The sequence below is a fragment of the Sorex fumeus genome, unplaced genomic scaffold (assembly GCF_029834395.1).
Source record: "Sorex fumeus unplaced genomic scaffold, SorFum_2.1 ptg000015l, whole genome shotgun sequence".
Lineage (NCBI taxonomy): Eukaryota > Metazoa > Chordata > Mammalia > Eulipotyphla > Soricidae > Sorex > Sorex fumeus.
Genome location: NW_026606072.1, coordinates 17,424,119 through 17,448,639, shown reverse-complemented (window position 1 = coordinate 17,448,639; position 24,521 = coordinate 17,424,119). Strand labels below are relative to the sequence as shown.

Here is a 24,521-nt window from a genome sequence, read left to right as displayed (position 1 = left end):
TCTTTTATAACTGAATCCATTAAAATTAGAAAATGATTATGATGAAAGTCTTTTGAGGCATATACCAGGCCAAGTCTTGGTAGTCAAAACTTGCCACAGTAAAATAAATGCAGTTTCGGTTCTATTATATTGCTCGAGCGGGCCCAGTAACGTCTCCATTGGAGACTTTGTTGTTACTGTGTCTGGCATATCGACAGCTATTAATATAGTAGAAATAATTTGGCATATTTATGAGCACACGCAGAATCCCATTGACGTTAGAGAGACATTAAGGTAGTCAGAAGGCAATGACTATTTGGGAAATAGAAATGAATTGGGATAGGATATTGGGAAGTGCTTTCTCTTTCAACTGATTAGTGGCAGAAGACATCTTTGTTACTAATATTTCCATTACATTTTTTAGTAAAGAGTGCCACCTGCTGAAGATTTTTTCTTTCTTTCTCATTGCACTTCTAGAATGTCATTTGAATTTGTAGCTTCAACTGTGTGCAGTATCTAATTCTAATAGATGTTTCATGCCAAACCATGGACAGAGAAGTCATGTTTTCTCCTGATTGCATCCTCCTTGATGTGGATCATGTGGGTGGCTGGTATTCATCGAGGGAGATTGTGTCTCATTCAGTTGTAGAAGCAAAACCTAAACGCGATTTCAAAACTTTCCCATTATTTTAATGTTTTCACTGGCCCAGAGGGTTTTTATTTTGTTTTAAGCTGTGAACTTGGATACTGAACAAGAAGTGAGCAAATGTCTGGGAGGAAATTATTCTAAGAAATTATTGAAGGAAACTGAGGAATATATGACATTCATACAGATCTAGTTGGGGTGACCTCAGGTTTTGTGGAGATACTACAGTATAGAGATAAGGGGTAATTACTTCATAAATTGGTCAAAACTTGGCCATAGGTCATTTGCAGGGAGCAAATTTCTGAAGTCAGGTTGCAGATTTAGATATTTCAGGCTATAGCATTGTGTTGGTAGTCTAAGATGATTGTATATCACCAGTGAAAAAAATTGAGAACACTTGCAAACACGTCTATATCAGAATTAAAATAGCTTGGCAATATGCTTCCCAAGCCCATGTGCTGCTTGCACCCACGCGGCTGAGCACATGCGTCGCCCGCATCTCCCCTCTTGAGATGTGGACTTTCATGCTTTCGTGTCTAATGCTGTGTTTGCGTAGAGGCTCTCTCCCGCCCTTGGAGAAGCCTGTGTTCTCTCTTGAGTACGTTACTCTCTCTCACTCTCTTCCTCTCCACACCTTAAAAATCCTCCAAATAAAATCTGTTGATTTTAAAAAAAGGATTAAAATATCTTACTTGATAATTTTATATGACATCGTTTGTAGTATGTTGGAAATTTCTTTGTGTTTTTGACTTAATTGATGCCAAGTATCGTGTGCCTTTCTAGCCTGCCCATTAATTTATGAGACTACACAAATAAAAAGTAACTTAAAAAGTTTTTGTTGTTTGTTCCGGGGTCTCTACCAGGAGTGCTCAAGGGCTCCGTCTGGTTCTTTTGCGCCCGGAACCATATGCAGCGCCGAAATTCAAACCGGAGTTGTAGCCGAATGCTCAGCAAGTGCCTTAACCTTTATTCTCTCTGGTCTGGAAGGTGATGTTTTAAAGGAGGTAAACTGCTAGATTTATTTATGCGGCTGATGTAGACAGAGTAACAGAGTAGTTGTACAACCCACTGAGAGAGTGATACTTGGTATTACAATTCTGAACTGAAATCTGAAAAACCCTCTCCCACCCCCACCCCCCACCTTTGGACTGCAATGCCTTTGACAGGCCTGCAGCAGCTGCTTGCCTGCTGGCCCAAGTATCTACCACACATGCAGGAGAAAAGCACCCTCCCTCCTTGGTCTGATGGTGACCACCAAGATTGAATGGGAGAACGCAGAACTCGGGGGAGGGGGGCAAAGGATGTATGCCACTCAGAAACAGTAAAGAACCTGTTCTTCGCCAAAGAAGTACATGAAATTTTTAGTAACAAAGAGCATAGTTAAATTATTCCCCAACTTCTTGCCTCATTGCACTTAAAAGACTTAAGAGTTGAGAAGCCAAGAATTTTCCAAATAAAATAATAAACCAAAAAACTAACAGTGTTTGCTGTTAGAAGTCATTTCATTCCTCGGGGGCTGGAGCAATAGCACAGCATGTAGGGCGCTTGCCTTGCATGCGGCCGACCCAGGTTCGATTCCCAGCATCCCATATAGTCCCCTGAGTACCGCCAGAAGTAATTCCTGAGTGCAGAGCTAGGAGTAACCTCTGTGCATCGCCAGGTGTGACCCAAAATGCAAAAAAAAAAAAAGTCATTTCATTCCTCATAATATGTTTATATTGCCTAACTCACACCTATCAAACTTGGGCCCTGAATAGCAGGTGTAATTAATAAGGAGTAGCAAGCCCTCTACCCCCGCAAGGAATAAATTGTTGCGAGATGTGCTTCTAGCTAATTAATCAAGTGGCCTCTCCCCTCCTCTCCCTTTTTCTGCCACACCTGGAGGTGCTCAGGGCTTACTTCTGACTTTGGGCTCAGGGATCACTCCTGGCAGAGCTTTGGGGACTATACGGGGGTGCTGGGAATTGACTCTAGGCCTGCCAAGTGCAAGGCAAGCACCCTACCTGCTGCCCAATGCTGTTGTTTTCTGGGTTCCTTGAAGTCTCAGGAGTAGTAGTTCACTAGTACTCTTTGATTTGGTGTGTCAGAGGTGGGGTTCGGGGGTGGGGGTTGATCTCCCTCAGGGGATCTAGAGCCACTTTCCATTCTCAGGAGTGTGTGTGTGTGTGTGTGTGTGTGTGTGTACCCATAATCCTCCTTTCATTCATTCAAGCATTATGCTGCCACTGAGTCACATCCCAGCTTACTTCAGTTGGATGAGATTTGTACTTGGCTTTCTGATTAGCTCTCAGGCATTTACTCCCCTCCATTTGAATTCTTGGGATCTTAGTTGCCCTAAAGATTTGCTTAATTTTGTGATAGTTTGAGAAGTTTTATGTGGTTGTTAACATAAAATGCTGCTAACACGGTTTGCATAGTCTCTGGATTTTTCTTAGTAGACATGTTGACTGCTTTGAGCCAAGGGGCTCTAGAGATAACCCAGTTACAATTTCTCAGTCTTGAAAGAACCGTTACTCTGACAAGTGTTAGGCTTTAAAGAAAAAGAAAAAAAGCTATGTGCTAAAAAAAATAGACTTCTATGTTAAGTGAGAGTGAGGAATGTTGTGGACCCTTTTCCTCTGAGATGGTCCTAATGCACCTGGGTAGGTACTTGTTAGAGGCACTGAGCAGTCCTATGATAAATCAACTGTAACTTCATTTTATCTAGTGCTTTCTAAACAAGCAGCATCAAAAATTCTTTAATATTGGACATTATTTTCAGCAAAGCCATTTCTCATTTATTTAGAAAATCTCTTTAACCTTCATCAACTAGATGCATGGATGCATAATTCCTTGAAAATTTTTAGACATTCTGACACCTTCTCAGTGGCTCTTTCAAGGATAGCCCTCCCCCCAACCCTCTGTAAAATCAAGGATGGAGAGCTACTCTGTCCCTGCAGCATTTAAGATGTGTTAAGCTAAACCTAGTGCCTGGAGAAATCTATGATTTCCTTGCTTGTTTATTTTTAGTTTCTGTCTCCCACGTTATATTTTTATCTTTTTCCTAGCCCAGAGCTCACATGGTAACAATGGTAATGCCGAAACCATCACATTGAGTGGCTTTCAAGTATTAAAAGCCTAAGAACAAAAAATTTCATTTGTTAGGAAGTCATTCTTTATTGAAAGGCTCCCCGTTGTAGAGCTTTCCATCAGAAAGAAGGAAGTGCCATAGAAATGATGCTGCACGTCCATTGCAGTGGGTGTGAAAGAAATGATTCTCCTAGCAGGGGTGGTGAAGCGTTCCATGCTCCAACTTAGTGGTGTCTTCTGTTAATCTAGGAATCACTGAAACAGTCCAGATGTTTGTTCTTGTTTTCTAAGTTTTGGAGGATTTGTTTTGTTTTGGGGGGCCTCAAGGACCATGCCTGTTGGCACTCGGGACCATAGGTAGGGTGCCCCCTGTATCCCTGTTTGCAAGTTTATGAAAAGTAACATAGATGACGCTTTCTCAGGATGTTTTATTTTTAATTTTAAACCACTTCTTAAACAGTGAAAGTGGGAAATATGTTAAGTTGACAGACCGCTTTCTCATTTATTTGTTTACCTGTCTCTATGTATAGTTTATTTCTACATAAAAGCTACCATATTTCTTTAAAGCCAATCAACTGTACAAATGTAGTCACCCCTCTGGAAAGGATCTCAAGGAAAAATTAATACCGGAGTCTCAGTGTAATACTAACTCGGCTTTTTCCTTTACCTTTTTTGATAAACTCCAAATGATGAAGGAGCAGCCCTCTTTCCTTTAGAGTGTAGGACCCGCGTGTGTTCATGCACTGCAGACCTGGGCTCTCATGTGTAGAACAGGGCGCGCTGCCTTGCTGAGAACTTCCCCACAGAACGTGCAGGAATTCCATCAAACTCTCTTTAATAGAGTATAAAAACGCAGAGAATCAGTTGTTTTAGACATTCCCAGCCCAACATTTGCCGGGAGGGGAATTTTTGAAAGGAAGCACAAATGTAGCCAAATTCTGTAAAAGCATCCTTTTCCTTACTAACTGATCTCTTTTGAACATTTAAGGAAGAGCATGCTCATAACATCCCCTAAAAGTTTCTAAAGATTCTTCATTAACTAGCAAGGACACAACAATGGAAGGAATAAACAGTGGAATTTTTAGCACTGAATTAAGAGAAAAAAAAAACGAATCTATAGGATTGAAGGTTTGTTGCAGCTATCTTGGGGTTTGTTGGGAAGGAGCAAGTGAGAAATTAGACTGTTGACTTCGGTAAGATGCTTCTAATCCCTCAGAAAATACGATTACATTAAACCTGGTAGAGTTTCTAAGTTAGTGCATGGGAAGAGCAGTGTGACTGGGAAGATAGAGATAATATTGTATTGTTTGTAAATATTGTTAGAAAGCACTACAGTGAGCAAGAGAAAAATTTTTTGAAAAATACTCAATTTAAGAAGTATTTTTGTGGGGCTGGATAGTATAGTGTGTAGGGCATTTTCCTTGTAAGCGACCGACCCGGGTTTGATTCCCAGCATCCTATATGGGTCCCTGAGCACCACCAGGAGTAATTCCTGAGTGCAAAGCCAGGAGTAACCCCTGTGCATCGCCAGGTGTGACCCAAAAAGAAGGGGGAAAAAAAGAGTATTTTAGTGACACCTAGTAACTAATCCATCCATTTGTTTTGTCTGTCACTGGTAGTAAAATGACAGTCTTGTTTTCGTATGTTTTGTGAAACAGTGAATATTAAAAATCATAAAACTTATTTCTGTTCGGTTCTGACCCTTTTATGAACTCAGAAATTACTCCTGGTGGTGCTCAGGGACCCATATAGGATGCTGGGAATCAAACCCGGGTCGGTCACTTACAAGGAAAATGCCCTCACTTGTCTCCATAAGTGCTATTATCCAATGTTCATAATGAGACAAGCCAGTGAATTCTATTGAATTTGAGTATTGGTAGGCGGATAGGGCTTGGACCACACCCAGTGATGCTTGGGAGTTTCTCCTGACTCCCTAAGGAATTACTGGGTTGGAGGGGTGGGAACTATATGAGATGCCAGGGATTGACCCCTGGTCGCTGTGTGCAAGGCAGGCACCCTCCCCAATGTACTGCCTCTCTGACCTCAAAACTCCATCTTATGTCATCATAGTATTAGCGTGTTAATTTTATTTTAGTCTCATTTGTTTTATGTTCTCACATGAGGGATCCGCCCATATTTTCTTTAGTTTTCCTCCCCTACTGTTTTTCCGTCATCTGGGATTGAGGATGGTGCTCAGGGACTATTTCTGGCCTCATGCTCAGGGGTCACTCCTGGTGATGGTCCGAAACCATCAGTAATGCCAGGGATCCAGCTGGGGCAGACCACATGCAGGGCAGATTTGACTGTCTCCCTGACCCGCCCCTCCCTCTTTTTAAAAATTGTTTTCTGATCTCAAATTCTGATCTAGAATTTTTCACTTCTTACTAACCTAACTCAGTAACTAATTTGATTGATCGTGTTTCATTTTGCTCTAAAAGTCTTACCAATTGTAATAGTCACAGCATATTTTTTGTGTTTCTGCATATCTACTTACCATCGCTCCTGCATTTTGCTGCAGAGTTGGCCGTCTGAATGATTCTCCTCCTGATGAGTTCCAACTTATACTGGCTTTGGCTACGCGTCTATCAGTGCAGATGGTCTTTACCTCATGTTTGATATGTTATATGCAGTTTCATTGTGTACTGATTTTCATATTCATCTATATTTAGGATAAAGAATGTCTCTCTTTTTTACATTTAAATAGAGCATTTTGAGTGACATTCCCGGTAATATATTCTAGACTGATTTCTTTGTGAAACATTAGGAACTTGAGTATTGTCGTTACTGTAATCTGCCAGCTTCATTCCTGAAACATGAATGTATCAAGGACTATCCTTTTTTGGTTTGGTTTAGTTTGGTTTGGGGACCACACCTGATGGAGTTAAGTGATTACTCCTGGGTCTGTGTTCAGGAATCACTCCTGGTGGGGCTCAGGTTACCGCATGGTGTGCCAGGGACTGAACCTGGATGGACCACTTGGAAAGCAAGAACCCTATCCACTATACTGTTTCTCCTGCCTCGACTAAAGATTACCTTAAAGTTCTGCATTCATTGTACTTAAGCTTCGATTCAACAGGTATAAAACAGTAATTTAGATGATCTTGTTGTACTGTCTCTTTTTCTTTATCTGGGTTTTAACCACAGGAGTCATACAGATGGGGGGAGAGCGCAGAGTTGGGCCAAGGCCTCACGCATGCAAGGCAGGCGCTGTGCTGCTGAGTTACCGCCTAGCCTTTGGCTTTACTTTGGAAGAAATTGAAATACATTTGGAGTGTTTGTTGATTTGTTGTTGTTTTATTTGGGGGTCCACTTCTGGTGATGTTTGGGGGTTACTCCTGGTGTTTTCCTCAGGAACTACTCCTGGCAATGCCCAGAGGACCATATGGGATGATGGAGATCAAGCCTGGGTTGGTCATGTGCCAGGCAAATGCCCTTCACACTGTACTCTCTCTCCATCCTCAGGACGTTTGTTGGTTTTACAAGATTTACTTGTCAGACAACTTTGCCAAATTCATATTTGCATATTGCTATGTTTGTGATCAATAAAGGTGCCATTTAAACAGAAAATAGCCTTGGGTAGACTTGACCAAAAGTAAGATTAATAAAAGAAAACAGCCTAGAACCTTTTTTTTCCTTTTGCCATAGTGTATCCTCTGTCTTGATTGTTGGTAGGTATGTAAAAGTTGGAGGTGTGCAAACTTTGTACCAGAGAGCAAGGGGCCAGGGGGCTACTCTTGGTAATACCCAACCAACTGGGCCAAGCAATTCAGAGCCAGCTCCAACGATGCACTTCTGCTTAGCCCAGCCTACTGGGTGACCATGTGGTACCAGGGACTGAACCAGGGCCTTGTGGATGCGTGGCACGTACCCCTGACCTCAAAGCCACCTCCCTGCTCCTGTGCTGTTATTTCTTGCATGGAGTTGGTTATGTTGAAAATCATTGCGTCATATAAAGATGGAAGTGTTACCCTTGCCAACGATTTATTTAATCCTCGGAAACGGAAAAGGGCAGCAGTTGCCAATGAGGACGTCACTCTGGAGAAATACATTACGGGAAAGTAGAGTCATTCCAGTCAGGACATATAGACTTGTTGGCCTCAGATCTAGGTCAGTGAATTGTGAACCTATAAATACTTGTTGACCTTTTATTCTTGTTTTTTTGTTTGTTTTTGTTTTTGGTGAGGGGACACACCCCTCAGGTTATAAGGAATTACCTTTGGCTCTGCACTCAGGAGTTATTCCTGGTGGTGCTTGAGATGCTAGGCATCGCTCTACCTGCTGTGCTATCACACCGACCCCAATACTCCTTTGACTTTCACCGTGTGGGAAACCAAAAATGATGGAATTTGAATCCTATATTTTTCATATTTAAACTTTTCCTTTTTCTTCTCTACAAGATGGAACAAAATGAGTTCCATCTCGTGGAACTCCCCCGTGAAACACATGAAGCTATTAGCTCTCCGAGGTGGGGTTTTTCAGCTTGCAGGCCCCACTCCATTTCCTAAGGCTTTGCTTGCTTGGGAAGCTGACATTTAACATCTCATAATGGACATTTAACATCTCATAATGGACTGATTTTGTTCTGCAAAGACAGCTCCTCCCTTCCTCTCTCCTTAGTAACAACCTTATATCTTACTTCACAGAAGTTGGCACTGATTTGTGCCTGTCCCGGGTTATTTACTCCATTTTTTGAGATTGCCTTGAGATTCCTTAGATGCCAAAAGAATGGAGAGTCTCTAAATGAAGTTACCCATAACCTAAACCCTTCTGGAAAACTTTATGTCTGTTAAGGTTGAGAAAATTTTCTCAGGGTCATGGTCTTTTAGTTGTTGTTTTTAGGCTACACCCAGCAGTGCTCCGGGCTTACTCTTGGCTCTTTGTTCAAGGGATCACTCCTGGTAGGACTTGGGGGACCATATAGGGTGGCAGAGATTGAAACCGGGTTGGCCATGTGCTAGGCAAGATAGACATGCTACCTACTGTGATGCCTAGCTGGCCCCATGGTAATTAAATTCACTCCTGTTACCTTGTTCTATTAATGAAGAGAATCAATGTGTTGCCTTAAATGTGTTCCCTTGGGGTGCCACACTCAACAGTGTCTGTCAGAGCTGGGGTCCAGCCCAGGCCAGCTTTACTCAAACATGACCTCATTCCATTCATCTCTCTCCGTCCTGCTTCCCCGATTCTTATGTAAAAGTCACCACTGTGAAAAATGTATAAAATCTCTTTGTAACCCCATCAAATAGGTATTACTGTAGGTGACTTGTAAAATAGATTCAGATTTCCTAGTACCAATGAAAGATCACAGGCTCCCGAGTCAGATATTTTTGTGTTTGATTGTTTTCTAACTCATTTCATTTTCATTTCATTTCATCATCCCGTTATTCGTCGATTGCCTCGAGCAGGCCCCAGTAACGTCTCTTTCATCCTAGCCCTGGGATTATATTCAAGGCTCTTTAGGAGAATGAGACCCATCATTGTTACTGGTATTTGGCATATTTGGTACGCCACGGGGAGTTTGCCAGACTCTGCCCTGTGGGCAGGCTACATTCGATAGCCTGCAAATTTTCTAACTCATTTTTAATTTTTTTTCACGGTATTATTTCTTTATTTTTTTTCATTTTTTTAATGAATCACCGTGAGATACAGTTACAGACTTACAAACTTTGGTTTCAGTCATACAGTGATTGAGTACCCATCCCTCCACCAGTGCTCATTCTCCACCACCAATGTTTCGGTATCCCTTCCGCCACCTCCCCATCCCTCCCACTCTGTGCCAGACACATTTCCTTTTACTCTCTCTCCTTGTGGGTGTTGTGGTTAGCAAAACAGGTACTAAGTGGCCATCATGTTCAGTCCATAGTCTACTTTCAGCACACATCTCCCATACTGAACGAACCCTCCAAGCATCATTTACGATTGACTGACGTGTGAATCCTGACCCTGGGCTTCGTGGCCTGTGTGGGCCAGGATCTTGACTGAGGTGAGAGTCCTGACCCTGGGCTTCACGGCCTATGTAGGCTGGATCTTGACCGAGGTGAGAGTCCTGACCCTGGGCTTCATGGCCTCTTTGAGCCAGGACTGTAACCTAACCTCTCCATGCTGCAATTAAGCCAGTGCTGAGAGAAGTGCCTAATGCGTTTCTTGGATTGTAGCCACCATCTTTTCTAAGTCTGACACTTCTCCAGGTCGTTCGTGGTTGACTAACACCGTGTTTCTATGCTAAGGAAAAACCTTTAAAAAGTTACTGTACATTTGGTAGGATTCTGTTCTTGAACATTTATCCAGCATTCTCTGTGGGCTAGGGTGGCTTGCGGGAACACTGACTCCATCCGCTCCTTGGAACTGCACGGAAGACAGATGTGCTAGTGTCTGTTCCAGTGCAAGGAATCCAAGACGCTTCCTTCTCTCTAGCCCCTCTGGTGGCCTCTGGAGAACTTGGTGGGACCCACACAGTGAGATTCAAAAATGCTCGACTCCTCCAGCAGGGGACCCAGGAATGCCCACCATTTTGTTTTACTTATGCAATTTCTTGCCTCCTCTCTTAACTATATCTTACTATGAGTTTCTCTTTTCTCTGCTCACTTTGCTCTTTTTTTTGCTGTTGTTTGGTAGCATTCTCTCAGCGCCGACCTGGCTCTGCATCTTGTGCTCAGACTCCTAGAGAGCGGGGTCTCAGTAAGTTCTACACCACCATCCCTTTCGAGGGTCTGTAGATCAGGCAAGTTTTTGCACTGGCCAACTGTGGGCTGGAGGATGGGTTCATTTGTAGGAAGCAGGATGCCCTGAGCATCAGGCGCCGCCCAGGGAAGGGAAGACGGCGCAGGAAGCTGCCTGACCCCTACAAGAAAGCCAGGGTACTGGGAGCCCTTTATGGCTCAGTAGTTACATTTGGCAGAAGAATGAGTAGGATACCGAAACAAACCTGTGGACACGTTCCCAGTATAAAATGGAAGCCGTTATTTAAACAAACACTCGCATTGGTGCTGTACAGTAATTAATGCGAACACTCTGGGAGGGGCTGGTTGACCGTCATAGAATGAAGGTAAAAAATTCTTGACTGAAGGCACATGAGATGACAAAAGATATTCCTGTCGGGGGTAAAAAAGATACCTGCAAAGAGACAAATAATCGTGGTGTGTTTAGGAAGGGCGAATATTTTAGTGCTGTGGGAAGGAGGCTGTGGCTGGTCTGAAGGGGTTCCACAAAGAGGGCCTGAAGTCCAGTGCTGGGGAGGTGAGTCGGGGAAAAGCAGATGATTTCCTCACAGTCACTAGAGGGGAGAGCTCCAGGAAGACATTCCTGGTAGATTAGGTGAGAAGCAGCTGATTCCTTTGAGATGCTGCCTTTGAAGCGGCTTGCTTTTAGCAAATTAGGTTCTAAAGGTCTTGAAAGAGAAGATGTGTTGATTCCTTCTGTAATATTCCTATCGCTGTAACATTCCTGGCTAAAATGACAACTTCCTGCTGTTGAATACCTGCATTCACGCATCTGCGCACGCACACACACATGCTTTGTAAAAAATAAACACCATAGATACTTTAGGATTAGAGCAGAAGAGAGTAGCTAAGACTTTTTTCCTTCCCCATTTGATTTCTGTTGCAGTCATGTGAAGTTGCATAGGCATGATTATTTTCCTGATAAAATATGATTTACTGTATATTTCATTGAGTCTGAGTGCCTTTTTCTTTCTTTTTTTGGGGGGCATTTTGGGTCATACCCAGTGATGGTCAGGGTTTATTTCTGGCTCCGCATTCAGGAATTACTCGTGGCGATGCTCGGAGGACCGTATGGGACTTTTGGAAGTCTAAGCCCAGAGGGAAGCTACTTCAGGTTTAGAATGAGGAGTGATCCCTGCTGGCCCATGAAGCCTGGATTGAATTCTGTGATGAAGTACTCTCCTCTCATTACGAGTCTTGCTAGTTATGCCGGAGAAGTTGGCAGCTTGACCTCCGGCGGGTTATTAATCAAAGACAAGTATTCTTGAAGATTTGGCCAGTATGGTCCAAGGTCTCATTTAGTGCACACTTTGACCCAGCAATTTCAATTCTAGACACTCTAAAGAAATCATCTTAGGTGTGTGTGAAAATTCAGCCATACGTCTGCACATCTTCTATTATTTCTCATAGAAAAATTAGTTTAAAAGATTATGGTATTTGCAGACAAGTCAAAAGGACAGAGGCAAACTTTTGTGTGTGTGCTGATTTAAGGCCACATCATCCAGGAAAGATTTGTTTAGACAAGGAAGAGTCCTCTGTGTTTGGGGAGTGTCAGAGAGAGGCGCACTGAAAACAGAACGGGGAGGAGCGGCTTCCAAGACCAGAGGGAAGAAAATAAGCACCTTTGTCAGGGAGTACAGGAACCTCTGGTGTAAAAATAAATACGTTACAGACTCACTGTGCTCCTATCTCTTTGAGAGGGAGCCTGCGAACCTCAGTGAGCGGGCAGCTTGTCACTGTAGAGGGAATGTTTGGAGAGTCGGGAGTGAAGTTCTGGCGCGGGCAGCCCCGTGGTTCGTTCTGTGAATCTGAGCCTCCCTGTGCAGGATGACTTTTTGGAAAGATCTTTCTCCTCTCCCACTGCCTTTCACTTCCCGTTTTCTCTTTTCTTTTCCCCTCCCTGCGACCCCCATTTTCTGGCCCTCTGCCCCAGCCTTCCCTCTTTTCCTCTCCTTCCTCTCTCCCTCTCTGTTCTCCTTCCTCCCTCAGTCCCTCATATTGCTTCATTGCGTGTAGCAGCTCTGTCTGTTTCTTATTTTTGTTGGCGGTGCCAGGTATAGAACCCAGGGCCTCTCACACGTGCCCAGCAGTGACAGGTTTTTCACCTGTGAGATCAAGACAGTGTTTGACTGGACAGTCTTACTGCTCACTGCAGACTCCAAATGTTGTATGTTCTTTGTATTTCTCAAAATATCTAGTGCTCCTCGGCACAGAAGGATTTAGCCTAATGATTTCCACTTCCTTCACAGGTTCATTGCTGCAGTAATACCGGCATATTTCATTTCTAATGCATGTAGTTTTAAATAAGTGTTTTGCTGTTTATCTGAAGGTCCTGCTGCTTTATTGTTTGTTAAGCTGGAAAATTCCTTGAGGAGTTTGAATCAGACTTTTTAGTGAGTTTACTGTAATCATCTCTGGTATTTCCCTGACTCTTTCCTTTTCCTATCCAAAGATCACTATTTTGTAACTTGTATAGAATTTTCAAAATTGCTATTAATATAAGTTTAACAGTGTTGTTTGGTTTGGGATTTGACCCCACTGTGCTCAGGGCTTGCTCTTGGCTCCGTGCTCAGGGATAACTCGTGGCAGGGCTTGGGGAACCATTTGTGGTACGAGGGATTGAATTTGTCAGCTGTGTGAAGCAAGCATCCTATCCACTGTAGTGATTCCTCTATAGTATTTTTAAAAGAGTTTCTTCTGGAGTGTAGTTCCTTGAAAGGTTTACTGATAAACCAGATATCTGTGTCTATGTAGATTGTGTATGGCTTATCTCCACATGTGAATTGAGGGGGGAGGGGGGCTCCAGGGCAGTTGGCAGTGCTCAAGGGCTGTTCTTTTTTTTTTTAATTAGTGAGACACCATGAGGTACAGTTGTAGACTTAGAAATTCTTGTGCTTGGGTTTCAATTATACAGTGATCAAATACCCATCCCACCACCACGGATCCCAGTATCCCTCCCACCCCCATCCCCCCATCCCACCCTGCCTCTGGCAGGGCATTCCCTTTTGTTCTCTCTCTCCTATTGGGTGTTGTGGTTTGCAAAAGAGGCAGTGGGTGGCAATCATGTTTGGTCTGTAGTCTACTTTCAGCATGCTTCTCCCATCCTGGGAGGATCCTCCCAGCACCCTTTATTTGGTGCTCCCTTCTCTATCTGAGCTCCCTAGCATGTGTAGCTGGCCTCCAAGCCATGGAGTAAAATTCTCAAGGGCTGATCTTGACTGTGCTCAGGAGTGACCTCTGGTGGTGGCAGTGATTGGAAGCGGGTCATGGCCGCTATCAGCCTTACCCTTACATCCTACCCTTACATCCTCTTGTGGATCAATTTTTTTGTTAGTGGATGCTGTACCTATTAGGCTTTGTGGAATTCATTCTCAAAAATTAATAGCTTAAATTAAAAGCTTGTGCTTTTTTTACTTTTTATATATACAGCACCTCAAATGCCTTTTCAAGAAAGTACTACTCTGAGAGTATAAACTTAAAATTTGGAAAACATTGTTGGGTCATAGATGTAAGGTGTCATCTCACTTTATTAACTACTTTATTTCTGAAAGAGCGTAGTCACAAAATTCCCTCCATACTGATTTTGGTTATTAGAAGCCCTTAGACAAAGGTTAGGAAAATACTAAATATCTGTAGTAGGCATCTGTATGATAGCGGGTGCAATGAAAAACAATGCAGGCTTTTTGTAAGCGAGGTTTTTCCAGTAGTAGAGCACTTGTCTAGAATGTTCGAAGCCTGAGTTCTCTCCCTGGTGTCACAAGACCCTAGTGCATCACCAGATATGGCTGTGGTGGCCCCAGGCACCGCCCTGCCCAAAACAGTGCAGTCTTCATGGAGTATTTGTGGTGGAAAACTTTGTCCCTTCTGGGGCTGGGGCGTTTGCCTTGCACGCAGCCGACCTAGGTTCAATCCCCAGCATCCTGTATGGTCCCCTAAGCACTGCCAGGAGTAATTCCTGAGTGCAGAGCCAGGAGTAAGCCCTGTGCATCACAGGGTTTGACCCTCCCCCCCCCCAAAAAAAAAAAGTGCTGTTACCTACCAGGCAGTGTTCAATGCCATCCACATCATACGTTCAACAGTGGAGTGGTACACAGTATTTTTGTATCTTGCTTGAATTGCTCAGGGTTTATAGTGATTATCTTTCTATTGCATGGCAATTGAATATGTAAAATAGAGCCACAGGGCCAGAGCGATATTACTGTGGGTAAGGCATGTGCCCTATGTTTGGACAACCCGAATTGGATCCTCAGCATCTCCTATGATCCCTCGAGCACCATCAGGAGAAATTTATGAGTGCAGAGCCAGGAGTAACCCCTGAGCGTCAATGGATTTGACCCAGAAACAAACAAAAATAGAGCCCTGTTGTCCTGTTTGTTCTTAGGAATTATTTTTTTCATGCACAAGTCTCATTCTCCTTAATTCTTCTTCCATTTAGCCGAGATATGGAGAATAAAGAAACACTCAAGGGGTTGCACAAGATGGATGATCGCCCAGAAGAACGAATGATCAGGGAGAAGCTGAAGGCGACCTGCATGCCCGCCTGGAAACACGAGTGGCTGGAGAGGAGAAGCCGGAGAGGCCCGGTGGTGAGTGGGGAGCTACCTGCCGTCGGGGAAGCAGAGGTGGACGGGACAGTCGGCAGGGCCAGATCTTCTGAATGAAATAGTTTCATTTGCTTTATTACTCTGCCACTTGAACAAAATAGGACTGAAGCGGCCATTAACGTGTCTTCCGCTCTGACCAGGAGAGGGGATGCTCAAAGCAACACTGCCCTCTAATGTTGGTCTCTAAAAGTTCCTTATTAGCTAATAGGTGCTTAACACTTAGTTGTTTTTCCACTTGCATTTGAAGTCTTAGCTCTAATACTGGATTCAAGGATTTTAATCAAGAAAAAAAAATGGAAAAAATGAAATACACTCATAGTTTGAGATGAGATTTAAAGTTTAAGGAAAGAAAGCCTAGATTTCTAGTTAGGAAGACCAGGCATGCTCTGGTTACTGTCTTTCAAAACAAGAGTACATGAAATTTATTTCTTTGGTCTCATAAAAGAAAAAAGCAGATTCAGTCATAAGAGTGACACAGTACCAGTCTATGCCAGCAAGTTTTGCTTTCTTTGTTTTGTGGAAACAGAGGTGGCAACTTTGATTAAGATTCATCAGGTTGGCGCCAGAGAAAGAGAGTACGGTGGGTGTGGGGCTTGCACATACGGATCCCTGAGCCCCTGTAGGAGTGAGCCCTGAATATAGCCAGGTATGACCCAGAAACTTTAAAAAGAAAAATACTCTGAAGTTGTTGCCCAACAAAAGATTAATCAGCAAATAAAAGGCTAACACTATACAGAAAAGTAGAAAATTTACAAGCCATGTATCAGTTCAGAGGTTAATACATAAAATATATAAATAAGATGCATAAGTAACCCAATCCATTCAAGAGTAGTAAAACAAACTGATTTAAATTGAGCAAAGAAGCAGATAGTAATTCTCTTAAACTATTTTCTATAGCTACTACTCTTGAATTTTGGTATGAAGTGTTTGTATTTAGTTCATGGCCAGCTACATTACTGGAAGTTCATGTCTTAAGTATCTGAAGCCAATAAATACTAATAAAAATTTTTTAAGATCAATTAGGTTACTGCATGTGTAGGACTCCTTGCCAAATGATCATAAAGTCTTAAGGTCATGCATGTTAAATATGATTTAATTGTGAAAAGAAGAATTATGCACAGTAAATGAAAATTAAATTAGTCATGAGGTAACGCAAAGTAGTTTGTGTCTTATGTGTCTCCAGTGGTCAGAAGAGCCATAAAGACATAACAGAGGAGGAATATCCAGCTACTGGAATTAGGAGAGTTTGGGTGAAAGAGGATTTTAACACAGTGATGCTAGCGCAGTAATTTGTGTTACTAAACCACATTCAGGCATGAGCTTCCAGTGGTATGTTCTGGTGTCCAAGTGTAAACCAAGCCTTCAAAGATGGATACACTTTCACCAGGTGAGGTTAGGTGGGAAGATGTTGATTAGGAAGGGGAGTGTGAGTGAGAAAGCCCAAGGAGAGAGGTTAGTTGTGGTAACAGGGCACTTTACTGGCAGAGCAGACCCCTGGGGAAAAGCCAGGAGGCCTGCTGAACTTGGTTTGACCCAGAGTATTAAGGTCACGTGGTCTGACCTTTTGGTCATAGCATGGGTTCACTTTGACAGCCCTGGGTTTAAAATACAAAGTGCAGGAGGGCTGGGTACTGGATCATTGTATAACTGAAACCCAAGCACAAAAATTTGTAAGTCTACAACTGTACCTCATGGTGTCTCAATAATAAAAATTTAAAAATAAATAAAATATAAAGTGCAGGTTTTAGACATTTATACATGCTTTCTGCTTGATTCTGCCCAATTGGGATACTGGTCTTTAAACTGCTGGCTGCTTCTAAAATAAGCATGTAAATTATTTATTATAACATTGCCCAAAAAAGTAGAGGAAGGGGAGCAAATGACTTAATTTTTGTCAGGCAATTTGAGTACTTTGAACTGTGCCGAGTGTTTTCAAGATTCTGTCTCCCCCCCCCCCGCCCCCCCCACACACACAAATAAAAACATAGACGTCTACTTCAATGTAGTTGAATAGGTTAGAAGTTACGCTTATTTTTCACATATTTAATAATGTTACTTTATTGGTGTTTTTTTTCTGTTTTGTTTGGATACAGTACCCAGTACTAAAATCAGGTGTGATCATATATTTTTTTTAGCTAATGATAAAGACTAACTGAAATCTATAAAGGTAAAATTAGTCTTACATTTATGGCTAATACTAATAAAAATCAATGTGTTTTCTGATTGTCCTTGTATAATGCCATAATTAAGACAGTTTATTTCTTAGTCTCTTGTGTTAATATTTAGTTTTACATTGTAATCATAATATTGGAATGCCTCCAATTTTAGGTGGTAAAACCAATCCCTATTAAAGGAGATGGATCTGATACGAGCATCGTGGCCGCCGAGACTCAGGCAGAGGCCCAAGCAAATGCCACGTCGTCAGCTCCCAAAGGCCGGCGGAGTCCTTCCCCCACCAGCTCCCCATCTGGTCGCACAGCCAAGTCGGAATCTCCAGGAGTAAGAAGGAAAAGGGTTTCTCCAGTGCCTGTGAGTTAATATTGCGGCACGCGTGTTAACTCTCTACTCTGGGAAGCAGGCAGGCGTAACCAGCAGTGTCTGGGGGCTCCTCTCAGCGCCGTGCCCTATGTATCATGCAGTGCTGGGGTTTGAACCCATGTCTCGAGGGTGAACAGTTTGGCATGGGCCCAGCCTGCTGCACTATCTCTGCCTGGTTCCAGTTTCTGCAGCTTTTACACGTTTGACAGATAGATCAGCTAACCCCCAAGTAGAGCAGCAGTTCTCAAAATACGGTCTCCAGACTCTTGGTTTGTTTTTATCACGTTAGTTTAAACTCAGTAGACTTACAGGAAAACTCCTAGCTCTTAACCCTGAGCATAGAGCCAGGAGTAAGCCCTGATGACCACCAGGTGTGACCCCGAGATCAACAACAACAAAGCCCCTGATTAAAACCAGAACAATCACTTGTTTAGCTCCTCAACATACTAACTGGGTAGGACTCAGAGGAAGTGATCACCTCCGCTCTCTGTGGCATTTGCTGAAGCTGGAATATCCGAGACTTCTTCTTTACTCATTTACATGTCTGGGACTTAGAGCAATTGAGAGCTCTTGGCATCCCCATAGCATGAAAGTTGGGTGGCAGCCAAAAGGCTGAAGGTACAGGAGGTAAAACATTTGCCTTGATGCAGCTCTAGTGGCAGTCACCCTGGTTCAAATCATGGCATCATAATATGGTCCTCTGAGTACTGCTCAGGATCACTCCTGAGTACCCAGCACAGAACACAGATCCCCATACCATCCCTTGCCAGAGGTGTTTCAAGAAGCTATGCCGTACTATGAAAGCTCCTGTCTTAGGTGCTTGAGAGAAAGTACAGGGATTAAAGTGCTTGCCTTCCACACAGCTCGCCCTGCCTTAGTACCCTGTCCCTCACAGGGTCGGCTTCCTACTCCCAGGAATATAAGCCCTGAACTCCATGAAGTGTGGCCCCAGAACCAAAGAGAAACAAATTTAAAAGAGCCTGTCTAGCTGATATTACCTGATACTTGCCTCATGCTTACTAGTGCCTTATTGCCCAAACCCAAGATCAGTGAAGCAAGGGACTGCACAAGATATAACTTCAGGTAGTGGTTCATGTCGACCATCAGAGTAAAAGTCTGCCACAGACCTATCAGTATTGTATCTCCACTTTCTTCCCAATCCACTTTGGAGTATGGTAGACAAAGTAACACTATGATGGTTGGGTAGCCCTCCTTATTTTTAATAGCATACGTAGCAGTTCATTACTGGATGAACCATAAGTTTATTTAACACGTTACTGGACATTAGTATTCCTCTTAGCCTTTCATTATTAAAAACTACTGCAAAATGTCTTCTGTGTATGTAACAGTTTATATATCCGTAACTATATTCATAGCCTTAAGTACCCCACAGGTCAAATAGAATGTGCATGTGGAATTTTGTTTCACTTTTTAATAAGATTAAAACAGTCAATAATGGTTTTACTGCAAATAACCTGTTTCAGTTGTACCATTAATTGGATTTTGGTCTATTCACAGAACTGTGTAGCTATTGCTACAATCAATTTTAAAACATTTTCATCACCCCAAAAAGAAACCCTAGACCAATTAGCAGTCTCTTTCCCAGCCCTAGGCAACCGGTAATCTGCTTTATGACTCTCTATCATTTGCCTTTTCTGGCCATTTCATACAAATGAACTCATGTGATATGTCTGGTCTATGTGGCTGGTTTCTTTTACTTAGTATGTTTTCAAGGCTCATCCATGGCATAGCATGCAGTATACCATTAACTTCTATTGATATTTTCATTTATTTTGATTTGTTATTGAGGTATATTAGTTTGCAACCGTATTGAAATCATCGTTTGAAACTTGCAGAGCTGCTCTACTGGTCCCTGCGCCGGTCTGTCCAGGGCCTTCCACCACTGTCGCGCAGCCCCACACTCCCACCCTCCTGGCTCATTCATTTCAAATTGGCTGGAGAGAGAGTACAGGAGCTGATGCTCTTTCCTTGTATGTGGCCGACCCTGATTTGATCCCTAGCACCACATGCTCCTTAGCGTCCCTCCAGAAATGATCCCTGAGCTTGGTTGTGGCCCCCAAACAACAAAATTCTCAAATAATCTTTGTTTTTTAATTTATAAAGTTACCACACAATAGTCTTTCTTGGTCATATATTTTGTATGTTAGAGATTGTTGATTTAGTGGCACACCCTTCGTGCTCCAGAGACCGGGTGGTGCTGGGGGTTGAACCCGGAGCTACAGTTTGCAAAGCATGCACTCCAGCCCTGTGAGCCATCACCCTGGTCCCTGGCTCCCAGATTAGAAGTTTACTTTGGGGAGAAGGGGGTGATGGGGAGGTTGGTGTTTGGAGCGAGCCCAGTGGTGCCCTGGGCTTACTCCAGGATCTGTGCTCAGCAGTTGAACCTGGTCAAGTGTCTTTCCTGCTGTACTGTCTCTCTGGCCCTAGAAGTTTACTCTTGATGAGAATGTCAGCCAAAACATTTGCCAAAAGCATTTTGTTTCATTGCATTACATGCTTAAGCAAGTTTTTCATAATACAAAATGTCATATGTGGGTCTCTGCTATGACCTTTTTGAGTAATTGTTTCTTATTGAGAAGTCAGAAGTTGCCCTCACTAAAAGGAAATGTTGTGAAGTTTCAGAGTGGGAGAATCACCCCGCCCAGAAGGGCCCCATCGCCAGATGGCTTCTCACCATACAGCCCTGAGGAGACAAACCGGCGTGTGAACAAAGTGATGCGTGCCAGGCTGTACCTCCTGCAGCAGATCGGACCCAACTCCTTCCTGATTGGAGGGGATAGTCCTGACAACAAGTACCGGGTGTTTATTGGACCACAGGTGGGATTTTCATCATTTCATTTTTCCCTTGGAGTCTATTACTAACTCAGATTTATTAGACTTTAGCATTCTTAATTTTAGGTTAGTAATTCTCTTTAATAAACAAATAGAATATAAAATGTATTTGAGGCTGATAAACATTTTTATTTAATATATTCATAAAGGTTTTGACCATTACTTGATGGTATTAAATACAGATTTGATTTTTTTTTACGTAAATTCACCCAAAAAAGTTGAGCAGATGACTGTAGACTTTCCTTAGGCATCCTAATATAGCTTAATTCCTCTTCATGTTTCCCATGCCCCCTGAAAGTAGGACATACTTGTGAGAGCTATCATATGTAAAAATAATATAAAGCAAGGAGGCAATTACCATTAATTTATATGGAAACATTTTTTACTTTTCCCAGACCAAAAAAGTAACCTAACCAAATAATTTATAAAGCCTAAAATAACATTAAGAGATAGTAAAAGTTGACATGCTAGGATCCATACTCAGCCTGTATAAAGTAGCTCCCAGAGAAGGAGCTTGGGAGTGCCATTCTGGTTGGTGTAACTCCTCTAGCATCATTCGCTACAAATCAAACATGAAGTACTATCCATTTTCTACCTTGTAAAGTAACAAATATTAATTTTAAACAGTATTTCGTGGAGGGGAGGGAGGGAAAAAAAAGAAAAAGGAGTATTTCAAGACACTGTAGGTTCAGTAAAGTCCTCGTTTAACTTCTAGGATGGGTTTTTGGAAACTGCAGCTTTGAAATGATGTAGCTCAAAACCAGTTTCACCATAGACTAATTATATAAGCATCAGGGTTCCTACAAAGAACATCTCACTAGACTCCGATAGACAGATTCAGGGGAACAGAGAGATGAGATGGCTCAGGTGTCTGGCAGAGGTGTCTAGCAGGTGTGCATGTCCAGTTCCATTGGGCAAAGCAGCACCAAACCACTGGACCCACACATCAAACCACCTTCACTTGGGCAAGTGTTTCTGGAATTGGTCCCTGGGCCCCCTGAGCACCACTTCGAACCCCCCTCCCACCCAGCTGAAAAGAGAGATACTGGAATTTTTTTTTTCTTTTCTTTTTTACTGAATGCAACACCAATCCCTTCATCAGTGCCTACTTCCTTCCACTAATGTCCCCAGTTCCCCACCAACCCCTAACCCCCACCTGCCTCTGTGGCAGGCACTGTTCTCTTTTGGGGGCTCTTTGGTTTATAGTACTGATACCAGTAGGTTATCTTACATGTCCCTAACACTTCCTTTCAGTGCCCCCAATACTGTAATATTAAGCAATAGTTGTGTTCATGAATGAGTCTCTTTTCCAGCCCACTCATTCCAGTTCAGAGTTGTGGGTAGCAGGGGCCCAGTCTGGCAGCTAGTGAAAGAGCCAACCCTGGCCGGGACACACCTCATCCGGTCTGCGATCATTCACGCAAGGACAGTAAGAGCTGCCAGGGAATCCTGTATGCCCTTCTAGACTCCCCAGGCAGACGGGGGAGAATTTGCAAACTCCACACAGAGAGTGGCCTGACCCTGAGCCTGCGTTCCTGAGAGCACGGTAACATGATGTAAATTTTGGAAAAGCGGAAAATACCTCTGTGTATTAGGATAACAAAGAAAATTAGTAAAAACTTAAGTAAAGTTAGAAATAAACAAGAGATCATCTTAGGAGTTCTAATAATAGCACTACAGAGTTATTAACCTGTGAGTTTTCTTTTTTCACTCTTTAGAACTGCAGCTGTGGGCGTGGAACGTTTTGTATTCACCTATTATTTGTTATGCTCCGGGTATTCCAACTAGAACCATCAGACCCTATGTTATGGAGGAAAACCTTAAAAAATTTTGAGGTAAATTTTAAAGATACTTGGGAATGCAGTTGTCCACAATTTTTCATATACGCCTGGAATTTTTCTGTATGCTCTTGAGTTTAAGTAGATCATAGTCATGCTAAAGATGCGAAGGTATAAAAGAATTATTTGCTCCTTATAAAGAGCGATTCTTTGATCTGTTGACTGGTTCTAGACTGATAAAATATAAGTACTAATATTCGATGAAAACATCATCCTTTATAAGAGATAGCCCTTCTGTTTTTGAAGCTTTTCAGTCAGCTTTATGATAAACTTATAAAATAAAAGACATAATTCAGCCTCCGCAGCTCTTCGTGTGTATATTATTATGACATAAATATCATTGTTGCTGTCTTTCTTCACTGTTAGGTTGAGAGTTTGTTCCAGAAATACCACAGTAGGCGTAGCTCAAGGATCAAAGCTCCATCTCGTAACACCATCCAGAAGTTTGTTTCACGCATGTCAAATTCTCATACATTGTCATCCTCTAGTACATCTACATCTAGTTCAGAAAACAGGTTGGTACCTCTTAAGGAATTAAAAGCATTAATCCTGTATTTTCAGTATTAGGAATAATTTTTTAAATATTGCTAATTGCTCTTAAAATGATATCATGACTTTGAAGTTAAAATCAAGGGTAAACATATTAAAGGTTATCAATTTACATACATACATGATTGAAAAATGGCACCTTGGGGGGTGGGAGGGATACTGGGATCGTTGGTGGTGGAGAATGGGCACTGGTGGAGGGATGGGTACTCGAGCATTGTATGACTGAAACACAAGCACGAAAGTGTGTAAGTCTGAAACTGTGCCTCATGGTGATTCACTAATAGAAAATTAAAAAAAAAAGAAATAGATGATTTTTTTAAAGGCACCTTGAGTATCAGAATACAAAAAAGTCTGTTTCACAAGGAAAATAAAATAGAAAATAAGTGGCATTGTGTATCAGTCTCACTTTGAGTCAAGTACCTAATATATTGTTTCATCTTTATGACAACTTTATTTGGTAGATTTTATTCCCCCAGAAGGAAAAAATTTACTGTTTTACAGATGAAGGAGCAGAGGCACTGTGAAACAGAAGAATATGCCTATAATTCTTTTACAAACGAATGACATATAAAGGCCAGGTGGTTTTTTAAAATCACTTCCAAATATAGAACTTTAAAATTATATGGTATTATTACTTTTATAGGGACTTTCAGGGACTCCCTCATTACAGGATGTTTTCCCAGTGAAAACATAAACATGCTCTTTTAAAAAAAAAATAGCCTGATCATGTTGCTAAGCGATACAGGAGTTGTTAACCACAGTTCATACTTAAGATCTGTAGTACTTCTCAAGCTTCGTTGCCTAGTTATACTTCATACCCCTGAAGATTTAACCAAAATGACGGGTGTGCATTTGAAGTCTCTAGGTTTTCACGTAGAAATTTGTGTGAGTTTATTTTCTTTTCCAAAACTTCTTTGTTTCAATGTAAAATGAAGTTTATTAATTGCTCCAGAAAGGAATACGCCTTCTCTTACACCTCCTGTTTATTTCTAATGCACTACTCCATTTGGAGAAGTGCAGGTCTAAGTAGTTACTTCGATCTTCATCCCATCAATATTTAAGTATTGCAAATACTTCAGAATTAATAAAAGAAAATGATGCTACTTGAAAAGGGCCTGGTGAAGAGAACTGAGAGAGGATTTTTATCTGTAAAAAATAAATCTTCTCATTTTATTTATTATTAAATGAGTTGAGTTTTACAAGGGCTTTTGAAATGAAGTTCTCTAGTTTGCATCACAGTAATAAGTGGCCCAAAAGGGGTCACTGAATAAAGGAAGATCCTTTGAACAAAGAAAGAATTACAACAAAAGTATCTTAAATTGTAGTACAGGTCTTTTTCTCTAATCATTCATGTTTTATAAGTAGAAGAAGAAATTTGGGCTTTATTTCCCAAGTTTTCTGATTCAAACTTATTTTAGAATTCCTTTTGCGTGACATTTCTCCAGCATTTAGTTTTGTTTTAGTTTTGTTTTGTTTTATTTTGTTTGCTTTTTGGCTCACACCCAGCAATGCTCAGAGGTCGCGCCTGGCTCTGCACTCAGGAATTACTCCTGGTGGTACTGGGAAGACCATATGGGATACCAGGGATCAAACTTAGGTCAGCCGCATGCAAGGCAAACGCCCGACCCGCTGTTCTTCGCTCTGGCCCCCAGCGTCTTGTTTTGAGGGGAAAGAATCACTGAACACCAGGTCACCGAAGTTAAAATAGGAGTATCTATAATTCAAA

The 24,521-nt window shown here is 42.1% G+C and overlaps 1 protein-coding gene across 1 annotated transcript in view; it reads left to right on the top strand.

Moving 5' to 3' along the window:
- The window catches only part of MAP3K1 (mitogen-activated protein kinase kinase kinase 1), a 72,581-nt gene that overhangs the window by 23,292 nt on the left and 24,768 nt on the right, over positions 1 to 24,521 (top strand). The window contains exons 2-6 of the mRNA XM_056112104.1: positions 14,849 to 14,999; positions 17,346 to 17,546; positions 20,193 to 20,393; positions 22,127 to 22,243; positions 22,613 to 22,761. Of these exons, the coding sequence (XP_055968079.1) occupies positions 14,849 to 14,999; positions 17,346 to 17,546; positions 20,193 to 20,393; positions 22,127 to 22,243; positions 22,613 to 22,761 (819 nt within the window). The remainder of the gene's footprint in view (positions 1 to 14,848; positions 15,000 to 17,345; positions 17,547 to 20,192; positions 20,394 to 22,126; positions 22,244 to 22,612; positions 22,762 to 24,521) is intronic.